Consider the following 25372-nt stretch of genomic DNA (forward strand, 5'->3'; position numbering starts at 1 on the left):
AACAGTTCCATAAATTCTCTTATACAAAATAAGCACATTTTATTCCCAATCATATAAGATTGGGCTCTCCCTATTATACTCCAACTAAGGGTGTACTCTCTTTTTCTAGATTTCAATTCCAATATATATTTACTTAACCCTGTGGATTTACTTAATTTGGGATTTTTGAAAGTCTGGTAGTGTTGGGAGATTCTTTTTTTAATTTCATTTGCTGTAGATCCTATATATACTTTATCTATATTCTTATTATTATTGTTCTTAGAAATGACTATACATTTATAAATTACATTGTCAGTATTACAATTATTTGAGAGCTTACATTTAGTCTTATCACAACATGAACATTTATCTATGTGTGAATTATGACTTCCATCATTAGCGGTTATAATATAGCTAGAGCTATTATTTATTGTGCTGTTATAATAATTATTTAATTTCTTATTATTTTTAATTTAACACTTAATTTTTATGGTGATTTAAACTAGCTGAAAAATATTCTGAAATAATGGACCTGAAGATGTGTTGGTGGAATTATAAATCTGATGATTACATGTATTCTGATCTTCCAATACAGAAACACATGTAGTTCCTTTCTAATTATAATTTGAATTCAAGTAAGGGTTAATTAAGGTAATAATTATATACCCTGCTATTGTACTAGTTTTATTCTGAAGTATTATTTCTATCATAAATACTCATTATGTTCTTTTTGCATTATCTGAAATGGAATACCAACAAATCTATTAATTGAAATCCCAATAACTGAACTATATATATGTATGTATATAAATACATATATATATATATATATATATATATATATATATATATATATTATATATATATATATATACACACACACACACATATATATGTATATATATACACACACACATCACACATACATATATCACACACACATATTTATTTATATATTGTAACTGTAAGTCATACTATTTATTTCCTGTAACTTAATAGTACACATTATCTAAATTATCTATCATAGTAAAGGTTACTTCAGGCTGAATGAAAATGCAATAGGGCAGATAAGGCCCATGAGACATAAATTCTGCAACCCTTCAGTAAAGTGTATCAGCTTCTTTAAAAGGTGAACTTGAAGAGAGAAAAGAAGGAAAAGTACTAATAGTAATTAATAAAAGAATATTTCTCCAAATAGAAAACAAAATTATTGTTTTACCTTAGTTACAGTGTTGGAATTACTTTCAATTTGCTTTGGAATGACTGTATCCAATAACCCATCACAAGGGATACCCTTAGTATAGCAAAAGAAAAACAGATAGATTCATAATGACAGTAACAACAAGCAAAACTTCTAAAATTATAGTAATAATTGATGCTGTCATTTGCCTTGGTATAAAGATAACTTTTATGGGATTTAGCTTATATCCTATTGAATTTGCTTCAGCTTATTTCTATTGCTTGCTTTATTGATACTAGAAGAATGAAAAGAAAAAGAGGTAGCTGAAACTAATTACTCCCTATCTATGTTATTATATTTATACAGCAGTTATCACATTATGGATTGCAATCAGAGCTCAACAACAGTCATTGCTGAACTTCCAAAGTAATTAAATAACTAGTAAAAAGTATTACACTAGAAAGTGTATAATATTGATAATATTCACAGAATTCACAATTAAATTATCTTAATTAACAACATGTAGATGTAAAGAGGTTTTGGTTACAGACTAAATAGTAGACATATAAGTGAAAAGAATTCAACAAAAGAGATAAAAGCCAAATGAATTGCTAGGTATCAAGACAGAGTGACGCTGGTAATCTATGGTAAAGTTTCAGTAATTATATAACAGATATCTGTATTTTGATACAAGTGACAATTATCACAAATGTCTTTTTCATTTCTGTAGAAACAAGACTTAACATCATCAGTCATTACTTAAATGTACCTCTCATGATGGGATACACATCAATATACTTTTGATCTTCTGCTCATTGCTTACTTTGTATTCAATTCTCCTCTTCATAGACAGCAAATGTTCTCCAAATCTTCCTTCCATTTTCCCACTCTCTATATTCTCTTGTACTTACAACCAGTAGTTAACAGGACTTCTTGAACTGAACTGACTGGAGATATATACTATCTTTAGTCATTAAAATCCAACAAGACTACTCAGTCATACATTGATACAATGAGTTTCCAAATTGGTTTCTATCCTCACTGGACCCTTCCATTACTTCCTTTCTCTATGGATACATACCCAAGATATTGAACCATGCATTTATTCAAGCAAGTTATCACCTAATAAGCATGTCTATGATCCAATCAGATGCTGCTCAGGACTTCTTGTCCACCTCAGTTATCACTGATATGAATTTTGCTAAGCCAGATGCATTGGAAATCTAATCTCCTATGTCACAATATCTTTGATCTTTTTGCCTTTAAGAACTTTGACAGAAACTAAACTGTTGCTCTTGGAGTATCATAGGGGCTTGACCAACTTTTTAGTTTGCTTTCTTCCTGTATTAAAAACATCATAAACAATATAAAATTCTATTTATCAGCATTTCTCGCTAGACATTCATGCTCTCCAATACATCTTGCAATAGAGACTTGACATTAATCTCATTCATACAAATAAATGCTGCAGGAATTCAGACCAAAACCACTGGACAAGTTAACATAAATCAGCTGGACAATTCTTTCAACTTTCATCTAATATTCATGGAACCCAGTACCATCTGGACCTCCTCCATCATCTCTTACTTTCCCTGAGACACAAATCCCTCATCTATAGTTCATTGCTCTATAAGCAACACTTTATACTCAAACTTCCTTTCAAAAAGTGATGTCTAAGGCATATTTAGATTCCATTCACCCACTACTCAATTTTCTCATTGAATATCAGCAACAATGATTTCCAAATACCATAATTCTAAATCTCCTTCCTTTGCTCCTCAAAATACATCTACTGCCTCCACTACTTTCTGATCTCCTTAAACCACCAACAACTCTTCTTTTACTCATCTTTTGTATCAGAGACATACATCTCCCTTCAGTCTGCTCTCTGAGATCATAATCCTCAGTAACTTCAGTGATCACCATTCTACTTGACTCTCACAACAGCTAAATCTTTTGCCAAACTGAACGTCTGCAACAATTAATATCATACTCTACATGCATTCCTGACTGACACACAGAGACTCAAGATGTACTTGATCTCTTTCTTATCTCCCCATTCAACCTCTCCCTGATTATTGCCATCTCTGTAATTATCAGATCATTCCACTATTACCTAATCACAGCCACCCACCACATCTCCATACACTACACATACATCCCTGATCTCCCAAACCTTATGGTAATTCAAGAAACCAACTGGTTAAACCTCTTCCACTTTTATGTATATTTGCCAGAAAATGTGCCACTCTTGGTCCTTCTGAGACAAATAAAAGGATGATAGCACTCTTTGTTCTTCCCTAACAGCCTACATGCAGGTGTAGTTCACCCACAACCTAGACACCTAATACCAAACCTGTGCTTCCTGCATGAACAGAAACCTCCAGTAGAGACATGATATTCTTATTTCTTTCTACAGCATAGACACAAGCATCTTCTCTGGTTATGTGAGTGCTGTCATAGATGATAGTGTAGATTATTACAAATGCTATACCTCATAATCACTAATGAACTTATTTTATGATCTTTCATCCATTGAAAACTGTATCCTAAAGACTAGCCTTCACCTTCAGGGTCATAAAATGCTCCTATTCCAAACAGTAACTGACTCTCCATAAAGCCCAAGTGAAACCCCACATCTCAGGTAGTGCTGCTATTATGCACACAAACAACCTTGACCACATCAAGAAAAAATTCAACTGAAAAGCAAAAGATTCACTTATCATGACATTATAATTTCTAGTCTACACAAGCACTGATTGTTTACTATACCTCTTCTGCTATTGCAACTATGATCTTTGCTTATCAGAGCTCACTAATTGTATACAATCTCCACTATATCCTCCTTAGTTCACTTCTCATTGTTTATTGTCTCTGCACTAACCACTTCTTCCTCCAAATATTAACCCCTTAGAATTTTCTTCCTGACCACAGGCATTAATCTACAGCTGTTTAAGTTGTATATCAACTGTATCTAACTAGTTTGGAGAATCTTCAAACTCTTATGCATAATCATTTCCTCTAAGTTGAAACTGTGAGGTAAAAAATAAACTATAATTCTGAATTGCTGAACTCTTCACCAAATAGACTTAAAAATCTATAACAATCCCTCACAAAGACTCTGTATTCTCCATCCAGAATACAGAAAACTGCATCACAAAAATAAGATTTCCCTATTAAGATCAGTAAAAACCCTCAAATCTTGAATAGCTACTTAAAATGCATAAATACAGCTTACACTTACTGATCACTTGTCTATGATAGCACGCTCATACATTCATTTGTGACTGTATCATATTTACAATATTCCAGAAATACTAGTTTACTCTGTGGTTGTGACCTCTCTTTCTGCTTCTTCTACAACTATAATGGACTCTGATCCTTTGAATTTGATAATATTATATAACATCCACCTATCACATTTCTAAAAATGCACCTTAATTTCCAGATCACTCATTAGACATTTTGTCCAATGTTTTGTCCACTACTTTGGATTTGTATGATCTGAATTTCCATCTTCAATTATTCAGTGATGGTGCCAACATGGGAGCCTCTACACAGTTGATTAAATATGTAGAAATAATAGCAACCAAATCTCCCTCAAATAACATCTGTCCTTGATATGTAACAAGATACTTGGATCCAGAATGCCTTTAACCATAGGTCTCCTTGTTCAAGAATGACCCGGGGGCTAAACAACAACAGCAAAAACAAATAAATTACGACAGAATTTGACTTTAATTACACCAATCTCCAGTTCAAGAGTGTCTTCTAAAAAGCTAATAGGAACACATCCTTGTTTACAAACTGAGAAATACTAATAATGCATTTTTACTCAGATCTGAGAAGAATCCTGATATTTAATAAAAGAGTTTCAACTGTGTTTGATCAGAGAATTTTGAAACAATTGACAGCAGTTTTCAATATTTAACAATCTTCCATTCTTTATGAAATTCAACACAAGACTTCATTTGTTTGTGTGTGCACAAGCATGCATGTATGCGTGTATGCATGTATGAATATGTGCGTGTGTGTGTGTGTGTGTTTTAACCTAGAAACATAACACTCTCAATACTTACATAGGATATGTTTTATTAGATTTCATCTAATGTATCATTTCTGAAAATTGATCTGGTTAAAATTACAAAAAAGTTACAACTTAATTTTTGCAAATATATTGCCATGTAATTCTTTTTCTCCCAATGCTAATATATTATTATTTGTATGTTGTTATTACATGCATATTTTATTAATTTTTGTAACTTATTGTAACATTGTAAATACAATGTCCTGAAGCAATAAAAATCCATTTAAGTGCTTCAAATTAGAAACTCACAACACTTTGCATATAGAAAGGAGGAGATAAATGTTTTAGAACTATTATGAAATATATTGATTTATCAAAATACTTCCTCTACATGACTTGCCAAAGGAAATAATGTCTGTAACAACAGCTATATAAATGCGAATTAAAGAAATTAAAGTATAAGGTACTTTAATGATTTCAATTGTTATAATTACATGAAGTAAGTACATATTACATCTTCTTTTTTTTTTTACTCTTGATTATTTTAACCGTTATTTTTTTTAACATTTAAAAACTGAAATCATTTATAAAAATATTAATACCGGTAATTTGGCTACATTATCTCCAAGGCTAAAATGCTTGAATAATCACCAGTTAGTTTCTATGTGTCCATAAGCATGTGAGGATGGGGGGAGGTGGGGGTTAACTAATAAATACATCAGTTACCAAGACATATGTGATTGGGATTTGCATACACTTAGAGCAATTGTTTTTACAGTCAAATACCTTTTCTACTATTGCTTATCATTCAATTATGAGATAATGTTTGTCAGTGAAGCAAACAAGCAATTCAAGTTTTATACCTTATTTAGGAGCACAATACAATTACTTTAGTAATGTTTTAATTTATGACCATGTGTTCTGTAGTCCACCAGCCTAACTTTGCAGCTATGATAGTACTCAAACTATTTCCATTAACCAGAAGCAAAAAAATAACCTTGAATTGTACATTATGAAGAGGTTCTTCTAAATATGAAGACAGTATATTACAGAAAATTTTTTTTTATTTTGCGCCCTTTTCAAGCCTAGCCAGGCTCATGGGCCCGGTTTCCCGGCTCCTGTGGCGTATGTGTTACCCCCAGCTGGACGGGATGCCAGGCCATCGCAGCATTACTCAAGAAACAGGAAGAAATAATGAGAGAAAGTTGGAGCAAAAGAGTACAACAGGGGTCGCCACCACCCCCTTTATTCGCTCAATAAACACATACAACGCACAGTCTGGGAATTGAAACCGCGATCCTCCGACCACGAGTCCGCTGCCCTAACCACTGGGCCATTGCACCTCCATAAAATAAATGCACCCTTTTAAAGCCTAGCCAGGCTCATGGGTCTGGTTTCCCAGTTTCAATGGTGTATGTGTCCTCCCACTGGATGGGATGCCAGTCCATCGCAGTGTTACTCATTTTTGCCAGCTGAGTGGACTGAAGCAATGTGAAATGAAGTGTTTTGCTCAAGAACACAACGTGTCGCCCGGTCCAGGAATCGAAACCACAATCTTACAATCATGATGCTGACACTCTAACCACTAAGTCACGTGCCTCCACATATTGCAGACAATACTGATTTCAAATTTTTGCACAAGGTTAGTAATATCAGGAGAGAAGTAAGTTGATTACACCAACCCCAGTGCTCAACTGGAACTTGTTTTATTAACTCTGAAAGGATAACAGGCAAAGCTGGCCTTGGCAGAATTTGAACTCAAAACCTGAAGATGGATGAAATGCCACAAAGCATTTCACCCAGCATGCTAATGACTTTTCTAGTTTGCCATCTTACACTGCAGATAATATTACTAGAACATAAGGTAGCAAGCTGGCAGAATTGTTAGCATGCCAAGCAAAATTCTTAGTGGTATTTTGTCTGTCTGTATGTTCTGAGTTCAAATTCCACCAAGGTTAACTTTCCTTTCATCCCCTTTTGGGTTCAATAAAATAAGTACCAGTTGAGAAATGGGGTCAATGTAAATGACTTAGCCTTTTCTCCAAACTGCTGGCCTTGTGCCAAAATTTGAAACCAATATTACCAGAACATTTATGAGAACTGAGAATGATGAAACTTGGTAATTCTGCAAACCTACAATCATTTGAGAAGCATCTCAGAAGAGATGTGGCTTCTGCAGTTGTAGTGAAAGCAACTCATGCAGGAACCTTAGTCACATCAAGATAAAAAGCAATCAACAGAGGCATTTAGGAGTCCAATAAGACAACTTTTCTATTGCTGATACTACAAAACAATTTTTTTGTATCCAAGTTTTACACCACCATCTTAGGTATAATCAGAGGATACATTCAAGGATAAAAGAGTATTATGACATGCAGCTTTGAGAACAATCTCACCAGTCTGGGAAGAGCTGCAAAGATCATGCACACTTCCTCTCTTCTCCTGACTCTGATTTAAAAAAAAATTAAATGCTCTACTCAGATATATAATGAAATAACTGCAATGAGAGCTAACTTATAACATTTGAGCAGGTAGTCTATAGCCGGTTTGCTTTTGTATGATTTCTATTAAAACAAATGGGGACTTTGAGAGAACGTGAACTTGTTACAAAGGATCAAAGCAAAGCTTGAACAAGATTAAAATCTGACAAGTCTCAGTAGTTGTAGATTCCCTATAAATGTTAAATAGGTGGAAATAAGCCACAAAATAAATTAACTGCATGAACCATTAGAATTAATGAAGTATTAATGAATATTATATAGTCCTCATGCACAATCAACAAAATTCAATTTCTGAATATTCATTCTTGATCACAATTATATATATTCTTGAATATAAAACAGAGTGGTCAATGAGGATCTGATCAAAGACATAATTCTTAATGTAAAATTGAAAAGAGAAACTTTGGCTCGAAACTAAATGATAATATAATGATAAGTAAGGTTAAATTTAAAGGTCTATAGACCATGTCATTCAAAGTAGAATAATAACAGAAAGGAATGTTAATTCCACCCTTAGTGTATTAAATGGAGATGTCTGCCAATACATGCACCTATCTTATTTAATAACTATGCTGTTAAAATAGAAATTATATTCAATAATATTTTGGGAAAGGTAACAGTATTGCACATATCATGAATAGCAATCAAAGAACACTGATATAGTTTGCAGGAGTGGTATAGTTCTTGATACACCTACCTTCAAAAACATTTTGCATAATCAATCTTCCCTAACAATGCATCTGCAAAATATCATTCCTTCCTGCTCATATTTTCCATCTAGTAATTATAGCATTTAACATCATTATAAATTAATATTAAACACACTAGCATCACTCAATTATTGTAGTCTCCTATGGTAAGAGATCCAAAGATTGTGATACAAATTAAGGATGGAACGCCAAAATATTATAAACTGCGTATATACATGCCAACATGGGAACCTCTATGTGCACATTCAACTTGACAGAAATAGCAGACAAATTTACTTCATTTTTCACCAGCTTAATAAATAGAAAGATTTAGTCCTTGATATCAAAACATCAGAGTATGATGAAACTATTAGTGGCCAACATCAGCAAATAGAAATACAAAATGTTTAATAAAATAGATATATGTGGCAGGAGGAAGAAGACAAGTCTAACATTTTGGGCTGAACTCTTCATCAGAGAGAGAAGAGTTGTTTAATACCTAGATACACCGAGTCCAAATTTAAGACAGGATGGACAATTATAGCTTGAATGCCTTTGATTATGGATGTGCACAACCAGAGATGACAAGGGCCAAAACAAAAACAGAATAACAGTATGTACTGGATACATACATGAAACAAAAAGTTAATATAGCTTTGAACCATTTAAACACACGAACACAGGGTTTACTTTAGTTAAGAGTTTAAATTCTTGTAAGGATATATGCCAGAACTAAGTGGATCATCGTAGAAGAATGAATATAAAGGAAGATAACAGGCTTCAAGACAGGGAGGCAGAAGATTATCATGATGCTTATAATGTTGTTGAAGGCTGACCATCATTTTTAACTAATATAATTGTTTGTTATTTCTACCAGGTTAAGTAACTACAGAGAAGTTTCCACAATGATTTGTAATAATACAACTTATCATTTCGGGAGACTTCCTCTATTTTGTTTTTATTAGTCTTAGATAAGACAATGCCTATCCCTATCTTGAGCCCTCTTAATCTATAGATTAGGATAAATAGGTGATGTTTGTGTGGTTAATGTATATTAATAATAATGTTGAAAGCTGACCATCAAATTTAACTAATGTAATATAATTATGTGTTTAAAAAAGATATGAAGCTTGCTGACCTTTCAAAATTTTCAAATGGATTTGTAAAATGTACATATGATTATTAGTGACCTTTAAAAAGGTACTTATTGTACAAAATACATTAGTTTTGATGGGGGACATTAAATATGACTGTCTCTTGAGGCCTATGCTGGCATTTCCCAAACAAACACTTGTTTTATCAGTTGGGTTTTACTTTACAATTCAAAAAGTCATCATGTATTAGACTAATGGAAAAACTAATCAATACCTTTTATTTATCAATGCAACATTTATTGCTAATGGTAGTCATTGTCAATAAAAACCAGAACATGTTTGCATTTGGATTTAATGAGGAATTCATAATCAACAAAGAAACTGAGAGATACAAGTATTTTATCAATAAAACAAGTTTCAATGTTTGGATTATAACATACAAACTACATTGTAGTGAATTCTTTTCTCCTAATAACTTTATTTCCAATAGAAAAAAACAACACAAAAACATAACTTCTCAGAATTATCTGATTCACCTCCTCTCCTAGCCTGTGCCATTATATAATTATCATTTACTGCTTTCAGCATCAAAAATAAACATATGAATTACAGCTGGCGGTTTGCAACATATGATTATTACCATTGTAATTATATATACAGCACTGTAAAGTAGAGTAGGGCCTCACTAAACAATGCGATCAATCCCAAAGTAATGACAATAATGGCAATCTTTAAAGACATTTAAATTTTTGGTTTCCAATATCCAATTCCAATCTGGTTTTTAGGCAAGAAAGTGATCTAGTCAAAAATTTATGACTTTCTTTTTTTAGAATTGTGCTATTTGAAGCCCTAGAATGGATTTTAATCCCCCTTGAGGCATTGCAGTAGAAAAATAAATGTAAATGTAAATTGAATTCTAATTCTAGAGCAGCAATAATTTGAAGTACTAGTAACAGGCTATAGACTTACAAAAATAGAGGTTACCGCAGTTTCACCTTCAAATGAAACCTTACTTCAGTTTGTCCATCATCTTGTGAAAAGTCAATAAATGGTATTATTGCAATGCTGAGAGAGAAACAAACTGCTGACTATCAGTTTATCTTGTTGAAGTAAACAGAGACAAAACATATAAGTGAAACCTGTTACAGAGTATGGACAGTAGACAAAATAGTGATTGTTGCTTTGGGAGCATACTAGAACATTACAGGAAGCTAGGAATCCTGAAAATGCTTTTTCTTTTTTTTAAAGATTTTTTAAGTTACCTGAGCTACATAAACTTGGAAATGTCATTGTAGAAAATGCATTCAAATCATATACTACAGTGGATCAACACAGATACTAAATTTACAATTCAACTAATTCTCTAGAAGACTTTTTGGCTAAAAGAAGTTTTGTGAAGTGAAAATTTAATGACAGACAAGCTGCTGGCAACTAATGATTTCAGATAGAGGTTAAGGTAATTTTTCATTGATTTTTCTTCCAGGAAAATTTAGCTAGCCATCACAACAAATTATATCTTTTCCCAGTGGAAAATAAAACAGTGTTATTTTATATTTCTTTCCTTTTACAATCTTTACTCAAATCATAATGATGGTGGTAGTAGCCCATTTGCCATAGTTTCACACCTTTCTATCCTCAGGCTTACCATTACCCAGGTGAGAATTAATGGCAGTTCTAATCAAAAACTCCAAGTTTCATTTTTACAACATGTATAAGCCACTGGTAAAGTATTGCTGCTAAGAGTGCAAGAGTGTAGAGGAGCCACCATACATGTCATCCATATGAAGTTGAAGAGGAAGAGGCTGGTATTGGATGTTATGACAGTGGTGGATGTGGTGGGTAAGTGGTGATGACATCTAACTATCCAATGGAAAAATTTGCATTAAAAAATGCATACATAAAAACATAACTATCAATCATGAAAAACCTCATGTCGAATGTTAACCTTAAAATCAATGGTTTAAAGCTGGAAGTTTTTAAATTGATAGTTTAAAACTGCTACATTTTAATCCTAGATATGTAATCAATAAATAAGTATGAAGGATTCTGATTTTATTGATGCATCAAACTAACATAGTAAAAATGCAATAATAATAAAATATTCTCTAAAGGAAAAATATCAGTTTTGAGTAAAGCATTCAAAATATCAGAATATGCAAAATAGAAAGAACATGTATGATAATAATAGTCTTTCTACTAAAGGAACAAGGCCTGAAATTTGTGGAGAGGGGACTAGTCGGTTACATCAACCCCAGTGCTCAACTGGTACTTTTTTTATTGACCCTGAAAGAATGAAAGGCAAAGTTGACCTTGACAGATTTGAACTCAGAAAGTAACGACGGACGAAATGCCACTAAGCATTTTGTCCAGCAGAGTAACAATTCTGAAGGCTCACTGTTATTATTATTATTATTAATAATAATAATAATAAGGTGGTGAGCTGGCAGAATCGTTAGTACACCAGGCAAAATGGTTAGCAACATTTCATCTGTCTTTGTGTTCTGAGTTCAAATTTACCTTTCATCCTTTCAAGGTTCTATAAAATAAGTACCAGTTGAGCATTAGTGTCAACAAAATCAACTTACCCACTCCCCCAAAACTATTGAGCCTTATGCCAAAAAAAAAAATTTGAAACAATTATTATTATCATTAAGGTGGTGAACAGGTAGTATCATTAGTGTCAGGCAAGATGGTTTGCAGCATTTCTTCTGAAGCTTTACTTTCCCTGCCCAAATCCCCAACAAGACCACCTTTGCTTTTTATTCTTTATGGGTCAATAAAAGTACTGGGAGTCAATATAACTGACTTGCCACCTCCTATCAAAATTGCTGGCCTAGTGCCAAAATTTGAAACTATAAATCAAAAACTACTACTACTACTACTACTACTACTACAACAACAACAAAGATGACAAATTGGCAGAATGGTTAGCATGCTGGACAAAATGGTTAGCTTTTATGTTCTGAGTCCAAATTCCACCAAAGCTGACTTGCTTTTATCCTTTTGGGGTTGATAATATAAGTAGCAGTTGCACACAGGGATCGATATTACTTCCCCTGAAATAGTTGGCCTTGCAACAAAATTTGAAACCATTATTATTATTATTATCATTATTATTTTTGTTTTACTTCTCAGAGTACTCAGTCTTGTTTGCTCTGGCAGATTCTGTGAGTGGACAGCAGCCTGCTGTCAGAGGTCCTCACAGGGTCACTTTCTACACATTATAAGCTTTGATATTTGATTGTTAATAATCATGGGTGACATTCAACATCTAAATACCAATATCAAAATCCTAGCTGTCCCCAGCAGAGCAGTTTTTTGGGCTTGTTCTGCTCTCATATTGATTTCAATTTTTCTGACATATTTCTCGAACTTGGTTGTTAGTGTTTCTAGTGCTCCTACAATTACTGGAATGACAGACACTCTCCTCATAATTCACATACTTGCAATTTATGTTTTTTTAGTAGTCTGCTTTTTTCAATTATTATTATTACATAAAGCAGCAAGCTGGCAGAATCATTAGCATGCCAGACAAAATGCCTAGCAGTATTTCCTCTGTCCTTACATTCTGAGTTCAAATTCCTCTGATGTCGACTTTGCCTTTCATCCTTTCGGGGTTGATAAATTTAGTACCAGTTGCATACTGGAGTCGATCTAATCAACTGGCCCCCTCCTACCAAATTTCAGGCCTTGTGCCTATAGTAGAAAGGATTATTATCATCATCATCATTGTTAGGAGGAGGAGGAGGATGACGACAACGATGACAAGGAGGAGGGGGAAAATGTTATTCCCTATTAGGAAAATGAATTTACTAGCCTTTGTAACCATAATCATGGAAAACTATAAGCTTTGTCTTGTTTTCATTTTCTATTTTTTATAAAGAGAAAACAAAAAAAATGTTAAAGCTATAAATGAAGCAAGAATATCATTATCCTTTAACTGGTTTTGGATTAGATTGTAGCCTGGTTGCAGCACTTGCTTTCTAATCTGTGTTTATATCAATGTAAAGCTTGCTGAATATTTCTTTCCTTCTTATATATAGTATTTTCTCATATAAGTGGAACACAAGAGGTGAAAATATGAAACAAGGGAAATACTGAAAATGTTGATCTTTACATTGTGCATGTTTAAGTGATATGTTGTAAGCTCGGCAGAAGTACAGCTCGAAGGAAAATGAAAATGTCAGTGCAAAGAAGCATAAAGTTTGAACTGTTTTACAGGTGGGAGAATAATAGAGCATTCATGCATGTCCCAACTAAAGGCATGAATAATCAATTTCCTGTCTTTTAAAAATGAAAGGGATTCCAACAGAGTCGAACACTTTCATTAGCATATTTCTAATGAAACATACAACCTATGTTTTTCAATAAATTTTGAAAATAATTAAGAATTTGGAGGGATTTAGTAAAACAGCTAATTTTCCCATTAAATGGTGCTTGAAACACAAATGTTTCGTGAATAAAATTATGATGGAATGTTTTAATTTCAAATAAACATTTTAAAAGACGAGTGGTTTTGTATTACAGAATCAGAGATAATTTTAAGCAGGTTGGTATCAAAATACTTAAACCAGACTTTGTTTAGCAATAACTCACCTTACAGGTGGCTATATCATGACAACCACCAATAAGGGCGAATAATATTTCAGATTGGGAAAAGTTAGACATCAGTGGGGAATAAGTGTAATCAATTGGATTGATTTATTGTACATGTTTGTGTTTATTACAACCAAAAAAAGAGATGAACAGACAGGTTATTAGTTCATGTGCTGGCGGTTTATCTTCAAACACAAATTCTGCACTATGATAATAAACATACCTGTCGTCTGTTGACTCAAACCCCTTAGCTATAAATAGTAAGTTCATGAGGTTGGATGCACTTGTGTGTCAAAGGAAGAACAGAAATCTGGTATTTTGGGAATCTTATTTTGAGAATGACTTTGTGAGAAAAAGAAATTTCTCAAATTTTTCTAAGATTAAGAACCAGTTAAAAAACATGAAATTTTTCTCCTTGTGACAAAGTTATCCAGATGCATGAACTTTCTTCTATAATGTTTACTGACACAAATCACTACCAATTTCCTTGAATTCTGATTCTTTTACACATAAACATAAAAGTGTAAGCAGAGTTTACTGTTTGCAATGAGCTAATAGCACTGATTAATGAATGTTTCATTAGCTTATCATTTTTTTTGTCTATTTTTCACTATATAACTTATTTCACCAAGTCTTTTGGTTACATTAACATGTACCTAACCATTTTACACTATTTCCTAGATTTTTCATTGATCTGTCATAACACATTTTAGCATTTGCCCTTTCAACTATTAGATAAGATTCTGAGCACTTAGATGTACCAGAGATGGAAATTAGTGATCAGCAGTTGGGTTCATGCTTTTTGACCAAATAGGCAAATTATTCACTCTGACCTAGATGCATTCTTGTAGTCTTAAAAGGTAGCTTATGAATCATAAGTGTCCTTAGCAGTGATTTTAGGATTCCAGTGTCTCCTTGACATGCTGTCAAATTGTGGGTATGAAGGGCTGGAAGTTCTGTGCTCAAATTGAGTTGGAGAATTGCTTGTCACAGATTTCAGTAGAATACCATGCCTTGCAAATGGAGATTTGCAGTGGCCTATAGTACCTGGCACTCTAGTAGTCCCTAGTAACGAGAAACTGAAAGTTCTCACACTGATACAAATCTGCCCAAACAGTTGACCATAACAATTCTGTCACTGATATTGATTTGTCTCCATTTGCTGGTTTCCTTGAGGCTGTATACAGTTATATTTTTAACCAATTCAATTATGTCAATTGATATTTCAAGCTAATATACTTCTTTACATACAATGAAAGACCTAAATATGAGTTGTGTACATAGTTAAATTTTTGGCTTCTCTTTGCTTGTAGAACAACAGCATTGTAGCCTTTGAATTCTATGCTCCAGATATGTATAAACTCAACTTTGCCATTCCAGAAACTCCCAATAGCATGTTAGCAGACAACACTTTTCAGGTTAGCCATGTACTACAACTTATACTAATTTACCAAGTTAACTGTCATCAGCAGTCTCAGCTTGCAGGTCAACAACATTTGTATCACTCAAGTGTTGGCAACAAATCAATTTCATATATTAGACTATTTATCTCAAGAGTGAAAGACTTGTCAAATACTACACAACTATCTGTATCAGCAATTTCCCAATCTTTCTTTTTTTCCATATTTTGGAGTGCATTCATAAGTTTCAGAGGAACTTCGGAAAGGAATTCGCTCAGAATTTTATCAAGGCTTTCTGATCTATCTCTTCTCATACACATACTCATAAAAGTGTTCAGCACCAAAAGCTATTGCTCTTGACTCTTTTTATATCTTACTCCATTTCTCTTCAGTTAGAATTCATGATGTGGATGCATAAGCAATTGAATGAACTGATTTTTTTTTCTTTTAAGAAAAGAATCATTTGATAATTTGATTGCTCTGAATGCTATAAGTACAAGTTTTATTACATCAAAGTAGCTCAATGCTAGCATGTCAGATCCTGTCAAAATTTTTTTCTTTAACCTTATTCCATTGTACTGCACTTAAATTTTCTATATGCTAAGAGATTCACTCATCTCCAGTAGATGAGGGATAAATGTCATTAAGCATGTTATGCCAAATCAACATCTGACTTTTCTCAGATAAGTAAGTAGTGAAGTATAACAGCACAAATTTTATCTGGACCTAGTTTTACTCCATCTTTGGTTAGTAGCTCAATATATTTTACTTAACAAATAATTGTTTTCCTTTGAATTCAATTTTAGACTTCTGGTTCTATATCATTGTGAAATAGCTTGCAGTTATTTACAATGTTCATTCTTTGACTCAAAAACAGCAATATAATATTCATGACCACAAACGTACTTTCCAAACCTTCCATAAACATGTCATAGTGGCCTGGAACACCTCAGAAACCAATTTCATGCTAAAAGGTAGTCAGTCTGCTGACACCAAATCTATCTGAATGTAGTTTGTGACAGCAAACTTTATTGAAACCCCATCTGCTAGCTTTTTGATTTGCTTATGGTAGATCTTGACAGAGACAAGAAGCCAATTTTTAAGACTTCTGCTCAACCTTTATGACATGTCTTATTAAACCATCCAATTACAATATAAGCAGACACAGATAGCTCAATCCCAGTAGCTTGCATTCCACTATATGAATGACACAACCACAGGAAACATGACATGTTAAGGCCAAAACTATTCACCTTGTCACCACCTTCATCAAACACTACCACAACATTTTCACTGACTATTACTACAACAGTTGACCAGCTAGCCCATCTGTTACATACAGATACACACAAATGCTTTATAACAAGCCACTACAAATTGTAACATAAACACACAAAATTTTCTTCTCATATTTTACAAACTTGTAAATATACCTGTGACAACTTCAGCTAAAAAATTATACACTGTGAATCAGTAGTGATTGAAAATATATAATTTTTGTCAATGATTGTAATAAATTTTTATATAGACAATATATTGTCTGCAATTAACCAAAGCAGCAAACCCAACAATCATTTGCAATAAATTTACATTCCCTTTGGATAACTATATTTGTAAAAAGCTTTTCTGACCATCCTACACTTTAGAATATTTAGTGGATAGCAATCTAGCAATGACTTATTGAATTATAGGCAAAGAATAGTGTGCCCATTTACTAGGTCAGTTAAGATCTGACAAATTAATACATATGCACACTGTATTATCTAGCATTATCTATATTTTCTCACAGCCATTAGGTTATAAATGCAGTCAGTTGATTCTTCAACTTTGTATTGTATATCATTTGACACCATGGAATTTAAATCTTGCACTACAGCTTCTAATACCTCTGAAATTTTTTTTTTTTTTTTGAAGATGTGTAACTAATGTTGTTTTTGGAACCACAGTAGTTGTATGTTCACTTTCAAGAGTGCTTAAGTCTTGTCTTGGTTACTCTAGTAGAAGTTTAATGTTGCAATTCAAGCTGGAGTTGTTTTGCCATTTTTGTTCCATAGGTCAGGTGTGGGGCATGCACCAGTACAGCGCATTGCTATATTCACCATTTGTTGGTATATCCCTGTGTCCTCCTGGACAACCTGTCAAGTGGTGTCCCAGTCAGTTCCCATCTCCATGAGATACCACCTCATATGCTGTGACCATGTGGTCGACCAACACAACTCATCAACCCAGTTGGATCCTCAGTGAAGAGAGCACAAAAAGCAAGGTCTATCTCAGAAATTCAAGCAACATAGCCAAACAGTCTGAGCTGATGCTCCTGAACCATACAAGTAACAGAATGCATCCCAGTTTTTTAATGGAGTTGTTGGTTGGATATGAAAACTGACCAATGATAACCTTATTACCCTGTAAAATGCCCTGGTTCCAAAAGAGTTCAGGTGCCTCTTAAGGGCTCCGAACAGAGTCCAAGTCTCATAACTATAGAGCTGGACAGGGAAAACCAAAGCCCTTCCTGGAAGCCAACAAAAGACTGAATCTAAGGCCAAGTGGTACTGCTTCCTCATTCGGTGAAAGGAGTGTGCTCCTTAAGACTCAGGAAGAATAGCAGCATCCTCAGCAAGATCTAGTTCTGTAATCCTAGTTTCACCAATGAGTGCATCACAACTCAATCGAGGCACCATTTGGTCAAGTATCCAATCCATGCAGGCACTGAACGAAGTAGGAGCCAAGATGGATCCCAGATCTAACTGAGAAAAAGTCAGATGTTGAGTCTCCAATTTAAACTGCACCAACTGTTCCAGTGTACAAGGTCATCCTCAACCCAATCAGTTGAGGAAGTATACATTGCAGCTCCAGAATCCGCTAAAGTACATCCCAGTCCACTGAGTCAAATGCCTTGCGGAGGTTGACATAGATTGCAAGAATCCCCTACTGAAAGCTCCACTTGCATTCAATGAGCACATGAAGAGCCAGTAGCTGACTACTTTGGCATGAACCCTGACTGTGCCAGCAACTAAGACACAAGCAGATGTTCTTGCACTCTGATCAAGATGACCCTGGCAAAGACCTAAGAGGATTGTAACAGCCTTATAACTGTTACCATTGTAGAGGTCACATTTACCTTTCCAGAGTGGGATAATTATGCCCCTCTTCCAATCAGGCAGTATGATGCTGCAGTCTTGTTCTTTTGTTCTACAGACCACTATATTTTAATTAGTAGTAGTAGCTGAGCAGTGGAAGATATGTGGAACATCATGTGGAGTATCATTGCAATCTGCACATATGTTGTTGATTTCTGAATCTATTAGACAGCAGTAGTCACTTAGCATGGACCAAAAATCAAAATGCAATTGTGCCACTGTGAAACCTTGTTTTCTGTGGTTAGGCATTCTACCTCCTTATTGATCATGAACTGGTCTAGTGTTGAGTAGCCACCAAATAGCATTCACAGCTGGTAGTCTGGAATTGCATCTTTAACAACCAAATAGTGGAGTTTTTTCTAATTTTCCATTTCTTGATTTCATGCCTGTTGCTGAATATTGTGAACAGAGTTAGCTTTATTTTATGTTTGAAGTGAGAATTTGATGATAACTGACAATACAGATGATTTCAGTTATAGCACTAAACCAGATAGTATGAAACCAGAAGGTATGAGTGTGGTTACACTTTCAGCTTTGTCTTAGGGCTTAGATAGTCTTCAGCAGTTATTTTGAAGTAAACTGTATCCACTAGAAAAGCTACATTTTGCACAACTTGCAATTTTTTTGAATGTTGTGAATAACACAAGTAAGCTCCACACTAGGCTTGCATAATCAAAAACAGGCTGACCAACTAATTTGTTTTTTGCTCTAAACATCCCCAACTGATGCCAGCCAAAGATTTAAGACTGTTGATCCTTTGTTGAGCATAGCCTGTCATACTACTATAATGGGGATGGGGATAAGAAAATGAACCTTCTATCAAATGTGACTCTTGCAGAATGGGTTGTTGTCCAAAGACAGTTCATGACCAGAAATTTTGACTTTGGTATAATGATAGAAATAGGCAGTTTGTAAGATAAACAAAATCATAGTCAATTCAGGTACTGAGAGTTGTAACTCCTGGCAAAAAAGCCAATCAGGCTGGGCAGGTAGTTGTTCAGTTTGTTGGTAACCAAGTCTGGATCAGTAGTTCAACAGAAAATAGCAAAATTACCAGTATAGCAGAAGAGTTTAAACTGCTCATGATCAGGAATCAATACTTTGGAAGCATAAAAATTTGAATGAAAAGTAAAGAAAATACACAGCTTCCTTGGGAAATTCCAGATTTCACAATTCTGCTTAGATAACTGCTCTCATAACTTGGTTTTTACTTGTCTACTCTTCTGACAGCTATCTTTTAATACTCTTTAGAAAATTGCCATGATGGGATCTGTTCATAAAATACTGTGGTTGCCTATACCAAAGGCATTTCTTAAATTTAGTGGCACAGCAACAGTCTTGTGAGTAGAATGTTTCTGGTTAAATCCAGCAGTAATGCATGTTGAAAGTTGCAGGGGTAAGTGTTCAAGTTGTTGAGTTTTGAGAATTAAATATAAGCTGATGGTCTTGTGGGTTTAGATGGGTGTTAATTTTGAGTATATGATTCAAAAAGAAAAACTTTTGCAACTTGACTGAGAAGAAATACTGAACAGTATGATACTGCCTCAATTTTAACCTAGCCAAGCTTCAGAAGAAAGAACATAGTTTGTTTAGCAGATTATTGGGAGTTGATCATTTTTTAGACTTTTGAATAGCTGTCAAGTATAAGATACCAAACTTGCTAAACTTTTTCAGATCAAATAGTCAGACTGTCTGAATTCTCCACTTACAAGTTTTACAGTATGTTACTATCAATTCTACCTCTTCTTCCTTCAACTTAATGCTGTCATTTTATTATTTTTCTTAATCTTACAATGCTGAATTGCTTGATAAATTTGTTCACCAGTTCTTATGGATTAGGAACGGACTTGTTGAATATGATGATAATATTCAGTGACTGCTTATTTCAGTTGTTGAATGGTTTCATTGTTTACTACGATTTCTGATTTTGTGCAAAAACCTAAAGCCTGGATATGTTTAAGCCATTGTCTCAACTTATATGGTATTGTTATTTGGAAGATTTGCTAATTTATGGAAAATTAGATCACCTATGTTTCAACAGATCATATTCTTTGAGAAGAGTCTTAGCCTCCTCAGTGATGGATGGTCTGACTTGCTGCTTGTGACCTGCGGAAATACTCTTCTGCTTTGCTTTTTAAACAATTTTTTAAGGTTGATGTGCATGCGAGTGAATATATCATCATCACATCATTTAATGTCTGTTTTCCATGGTGGCATGGGTTGGACAGCTTAGAGCTGCACCAGGTTCCAGTCTGATTGGCTTGGTTTCTACAACTAGATCCCTTCCTAATGCCAACCACATATCACCCAATATATACATACATATATATACATACATACATACATAATACCCTTATTAGCAAAACTTCTATGCAGTCACTCAGCCTATTAGAACTTATCAAATGTTAATTTATTATTTTAATAATGGGGAAGAACACATTGATCAGCATTCTTTTATTTGTTTCAGTCATTTGACTGTGGCCATGCTGGAGCACCACCTTTTAGTTGAACAAATCGACCCCAGGACCTATTCTTTGTAAGCCAAGTATTCATTCTATCAGTCTCTTTTGTCAAACTGATAAGTTATGGGGACGTAAACACACCAACATCAGTTGTCAAGCGATGGTGGGGGGACAAACACAGACACACAAACATATACATATACACATATATATACATATATATATACGATGGGCTTCTTTCAGTTTCTGTCTACCAAATCCACTCACAAGGCTTTAGTCAGCCCGAGGCTATAGTAGAAGATACTTGCCCAAGGTGCCATGCAGTGGGACTGAACCCAGAACTATGTGGTTCGTAAGCAGGCTACTTACCACACAGCCATGTACAAAAAACAATGAGATGGTCATGGCTTGAAGGTCTTTGATAATGTCCACTCATAGCTAATGTGGGACTAAACAACAACTAATCAAGTTAACAAGGGAGTTTTAGTGTGATCACTCAATATACTAGAAATAGCAGTCAAACTCTCTTTAAACTATACTTTATCATAAGAAGGAAGAACACAGTACGTTATGTAGTCTTGAAAGTAAGGTGTGATGATCAGGGATGAAATGCTTTGGAAAAAGGTCTGCTTGATCAGAGTTTAGCTGTTGCTAAACAACGTATCATTTGGAAGTGTATGAATGAATTCTTGAAGACAGAGAACAATAAGCACTAAGGTACAATTAGCATTAATTATGCACAGAGAACAGACTTCCTCTAATGCTCAGTGGAGGCCTTAAAAGTAGTAGATAGCTTCTGCTACTTAGGTGACTGAGTTAGTAGTGGAGGAGGAAGTTCTGAAAGCATATCTGTTAGAATAAGAATGGGCTAGGCAAAGTTTAGAAAGCTACTATCTTTCTTAACTAACTCAGAGTGAAAGGCACACTGTATGATGCCTGTGTACATACAGCTATGCTACATGCCAGTGAAATATGGGCTATAACTAAAGAGGATTTGCAAAGGCTTGAAAGAAATGAAGCCAGTATACTCCACTGGATGAGTAATGTCAGTGTACACATACGACAGAATGTAAACAATTTAAGAGGAAAACTGGGTATAAAAGGCATTAGATGTTGTGTGCAAGAGAGAAGACTGTGCTGCTATGGTCATGCAATGCAAATGGATGAGGACAGTTGCTTAAAGACGTGCTGATCTCTAATTGTGGAGAGAACCTGTAGAAGGGGTAGATCCAAGAAGATATGGGGCAAGGTGGTGAGAAAGAATTTTCAAATGCTGGTCCTCACTGAAGAGATGACAAGGGACTGAGACTTGTGATGATTTGCTGTACTTGAAAAGACACATCAAACTGAGTAAAATTGTGACCATCCATACATACAGGCATGTCCTTTATGGCCATCCCCCCCACTCCCTCTTCCAGCTAAGATGTCTGTGTCTTGCAGGTGCTAGTGCCACTTAAAATGTACTTGTTCTGGTGCCATATAGAAGTACCCATGCCAGTGGCACATAAAAAGCACCCAGCACACTCTGTGAAGTGGTTGGCATTAGGAAAGGCATCCAGCTGTAGAAACCATGCCAAAACAAACAATTGGAGCCTGCACAGCTTTCAGGCTGATCAGCCAGTGTCAAACAGTCTAACCCATGCCAGCATGGAAAATGAACATTAAACGATGATGATGATGAGAATGCCTTTACCTGAGACCATGTTCAATGTAGGTAATAAAATATGTATAAGGATGGAAAGTTCTGTAGATTCCACTTAACTGCATAGCTTCAGCCATGAAATTCTTATATTAGAAACTAAATTTACCTAAGTGATGTATTACAAGATTTCAATACATTGTATTTGTGGTTATGTATTCTGACAGTTTGTATAAAATATACACTTGAAAATTGATTAGTGGAGACAAGAAAAGGCACTGTCAGAACTACCTTGTACAATGAATGAAGAATTTCTTTCTCGGAGCCATGAGCTTTCTTGCTGTTTCCCAGTTGTCTCGATAAGTTTCAAGCCAAAGTTAGATGAAAATGAAGATTCTGTTAAAGGGCTGCAAACATCAGTTGTTTCAAAAGCAATTGGTTGGAAAATATAGTTAAAAAATAACATTGAATGTTTATAAATCTTTATATGTTCTATTGATAAATTGCCAGATCCCACAAGAACAGCATAATCAAGAATATGACTTACAGCAAAAGAATCTACCACAATGGTATCTCAAAGTGAATACCATCCTCTATGAAATCATACTGTCTAATCTTTTGCCATGAGGATAAAAAAAAAATAACAACTGTTCCAGAACATAGAATATTGATTAATCAAATGTTTGCTTACTATCCTGTTGATCTCCTAGTGTCTTGTAAACTTACCAACATTTAAGTGGCAGAGAAGTCTATGTAATCCCAAGTAATTCATGGATTTTCTGCATCATTTGCATAGAGCACAAATATAAACATTCTGACTCACAATGACATCATAATTCATCACTAGTCAGTAAATTGTTATTGTTAGCAATTGGTGGGGCATTGATCCACAAAGCTGAATGTTTACTTTGTGTAACTAATATACAGGCACAAGTGCGGTGATTACAATTCATTAACAAAATGTTAAAGTTAGTTCTTATCAAAGTAGTATCTCACCCTCATTATAATGTTCTAGCTGAAGGTACCCCACTGTTCAAACTTGCCTGCTTTACTAAAAACACTTCTACTTCCCTAAAGGAACAAGAAAATTTGTTAATACAAGAAGAGAATGTGATTTTCTAAGGGCAAAAAATCAAGGCACTGAAAGAGTTCTGTAGCAGCAGGAATTCAGACCACCATTACTTGGTGGTAAAGTGGTTTGGCCAAGTTAAGTTCCTGACATTTTGCATGACAAGTGGCCCAAGATTAGTTAAAAGATTAACAAATTGAAAAGCTGGACTGTTTCTTAAACAACAAATCAGTTTTGGTAGCAACAGGCATTGATAGATATCAATATAATCAATATTATTAAGAGTATGCAAATTTTGTAACATTGCTGAGATAGCTGTTGACATGAAAGAGTTAGTTAATGGTGCTCCAAAGAGCAACCAGTATAGCAGTTGAGACTCAATAATTGATGGAATATATCACCTGAACTTGTCCACTACACTTCTGTGCTCATCTAAAATAAGTTCACATTAGTTCTTTCATAAGTCATTCAGCAAAGTTCTGCACTTGGACTAGATTACCATAATTACAAACATCATCAAGCTAACAAAACATTCAACTCAGCTAACACACTTATAGTAGCATTATTGATTGTCAAACAGATCTATCCGTTGAATCACTGACTGAGGAAATAACTGATTCAGTTCAAATGACAAATGATAACAACACCAGATGAACTGTTACACATTTGGGAGAGTCTTCATTAGTGATGAGCAATTTGTCATGATTGATCAAAGAGCATTCGAGATGTTGAACTTGAGAACAACTTTAGAGTTATTGTGTTCACAGTTCAGATAAGTACTGACAGTATGCAGAGATGTCTCACATCTAGGAAGCATAATGACACCCAACTGAATAGGCAACAATTAATGAGAAAGATCCTTCACAGGTGGTTTCAAAATAGTCTTTGATGAAAGTTGGTGATAAAAACAACTAGATGCAATAGTTGTAAGCTACCATTTGGTTTAACAAAACCAAACAAATTAGCTCCAAATGAAGCAGATCTAGGACTCGTCAAGAATTTTATGAATAATATGAGGACAAGAGATCAATGCCAACTTTCTCTGTTAAGATATCTGATAAAAAGATGAAGTCCAAAAATTGAGTTCTCAGTTCAGTGGACGCACATAGTTTACACTAGTGGTTCTCAACCGGGGACTGAAGACTGATTTTGAAAATCGGAGTACTGTTAAATCATTATTTAAGAAACAGACAAAAATAAATTATGGTAGAGTGATTGCTTCCGACAAAATTGCAGAAATTATTTCAAAATCAGGTAATGCACACACAGTAGCTGAAAAGATTCTTGTGTCTGCAGTAGAAGCAGTAATATCAGAAGTTATGACTCAAAATCCTTCATTTATCGTTAAAGTTCTACCTTTGAGTAATGATTCTATCCATGGGAGAATTGGTGAAATGTCAGGTCATATCAAAGACGTGCCAATTCAAAGATTGAAAAAGAACAAATTTTTCTGTTCAAATTGACGAAAGTACAGTTATTGACAATAAGGCCCTTTTAATGGGATATGTATGATACTTTGATAGAAATTGTGTATTACAAGATTTATTATTTGTAAAACTGTTGGAGACTGACGTAATGGATGCTTCTATATTTTCTGCA

At 34.4% G+C, this 25372-nt stretch overlaps 1 protein-coding gene across 4 annotated transcripts in view; it reads right to left on the reverse strand.

Annotated features, from left to right (window-relative positions):
* The window catches only part of LOC115215581 (inversin), a 408281-nt gene that overhangs the window by 374934 nt on the left and 7975 nt on the right, over positions 1–25372 (reverse strand). For 2 of the 4 annotated variants that reach the window (XM_029784790.2, XM_036506247.1), the window contains exon 2: positions 1199–1273. The exons of the other annotated variants lie outside the window; for them this stretch is intronic. In XM_029784790.2, the coding sequence (XP_029640650.1) occupies positions 1199–1273 (75 nt within the window). The remainder of the gene's footprint in view (positions 1–1198; positions 1274–25372) is intronic. 4 annotated transcript variants of the gene reach the window in all.

The sequence above is a fragment of the Octopus sinensis genome, linkage group LG1 (assembly GCF_006345805.1).
Source record: "Octopus sinensis linkage group LG1, ASM634580v1, whole genome shotgun sequence".
Lineage (NCBI taxonomy): Eukaryota > Metazoa > Mollusca > Cephalopoda > Octopoda > Octopodidae > Octopus > Octopus sinensis.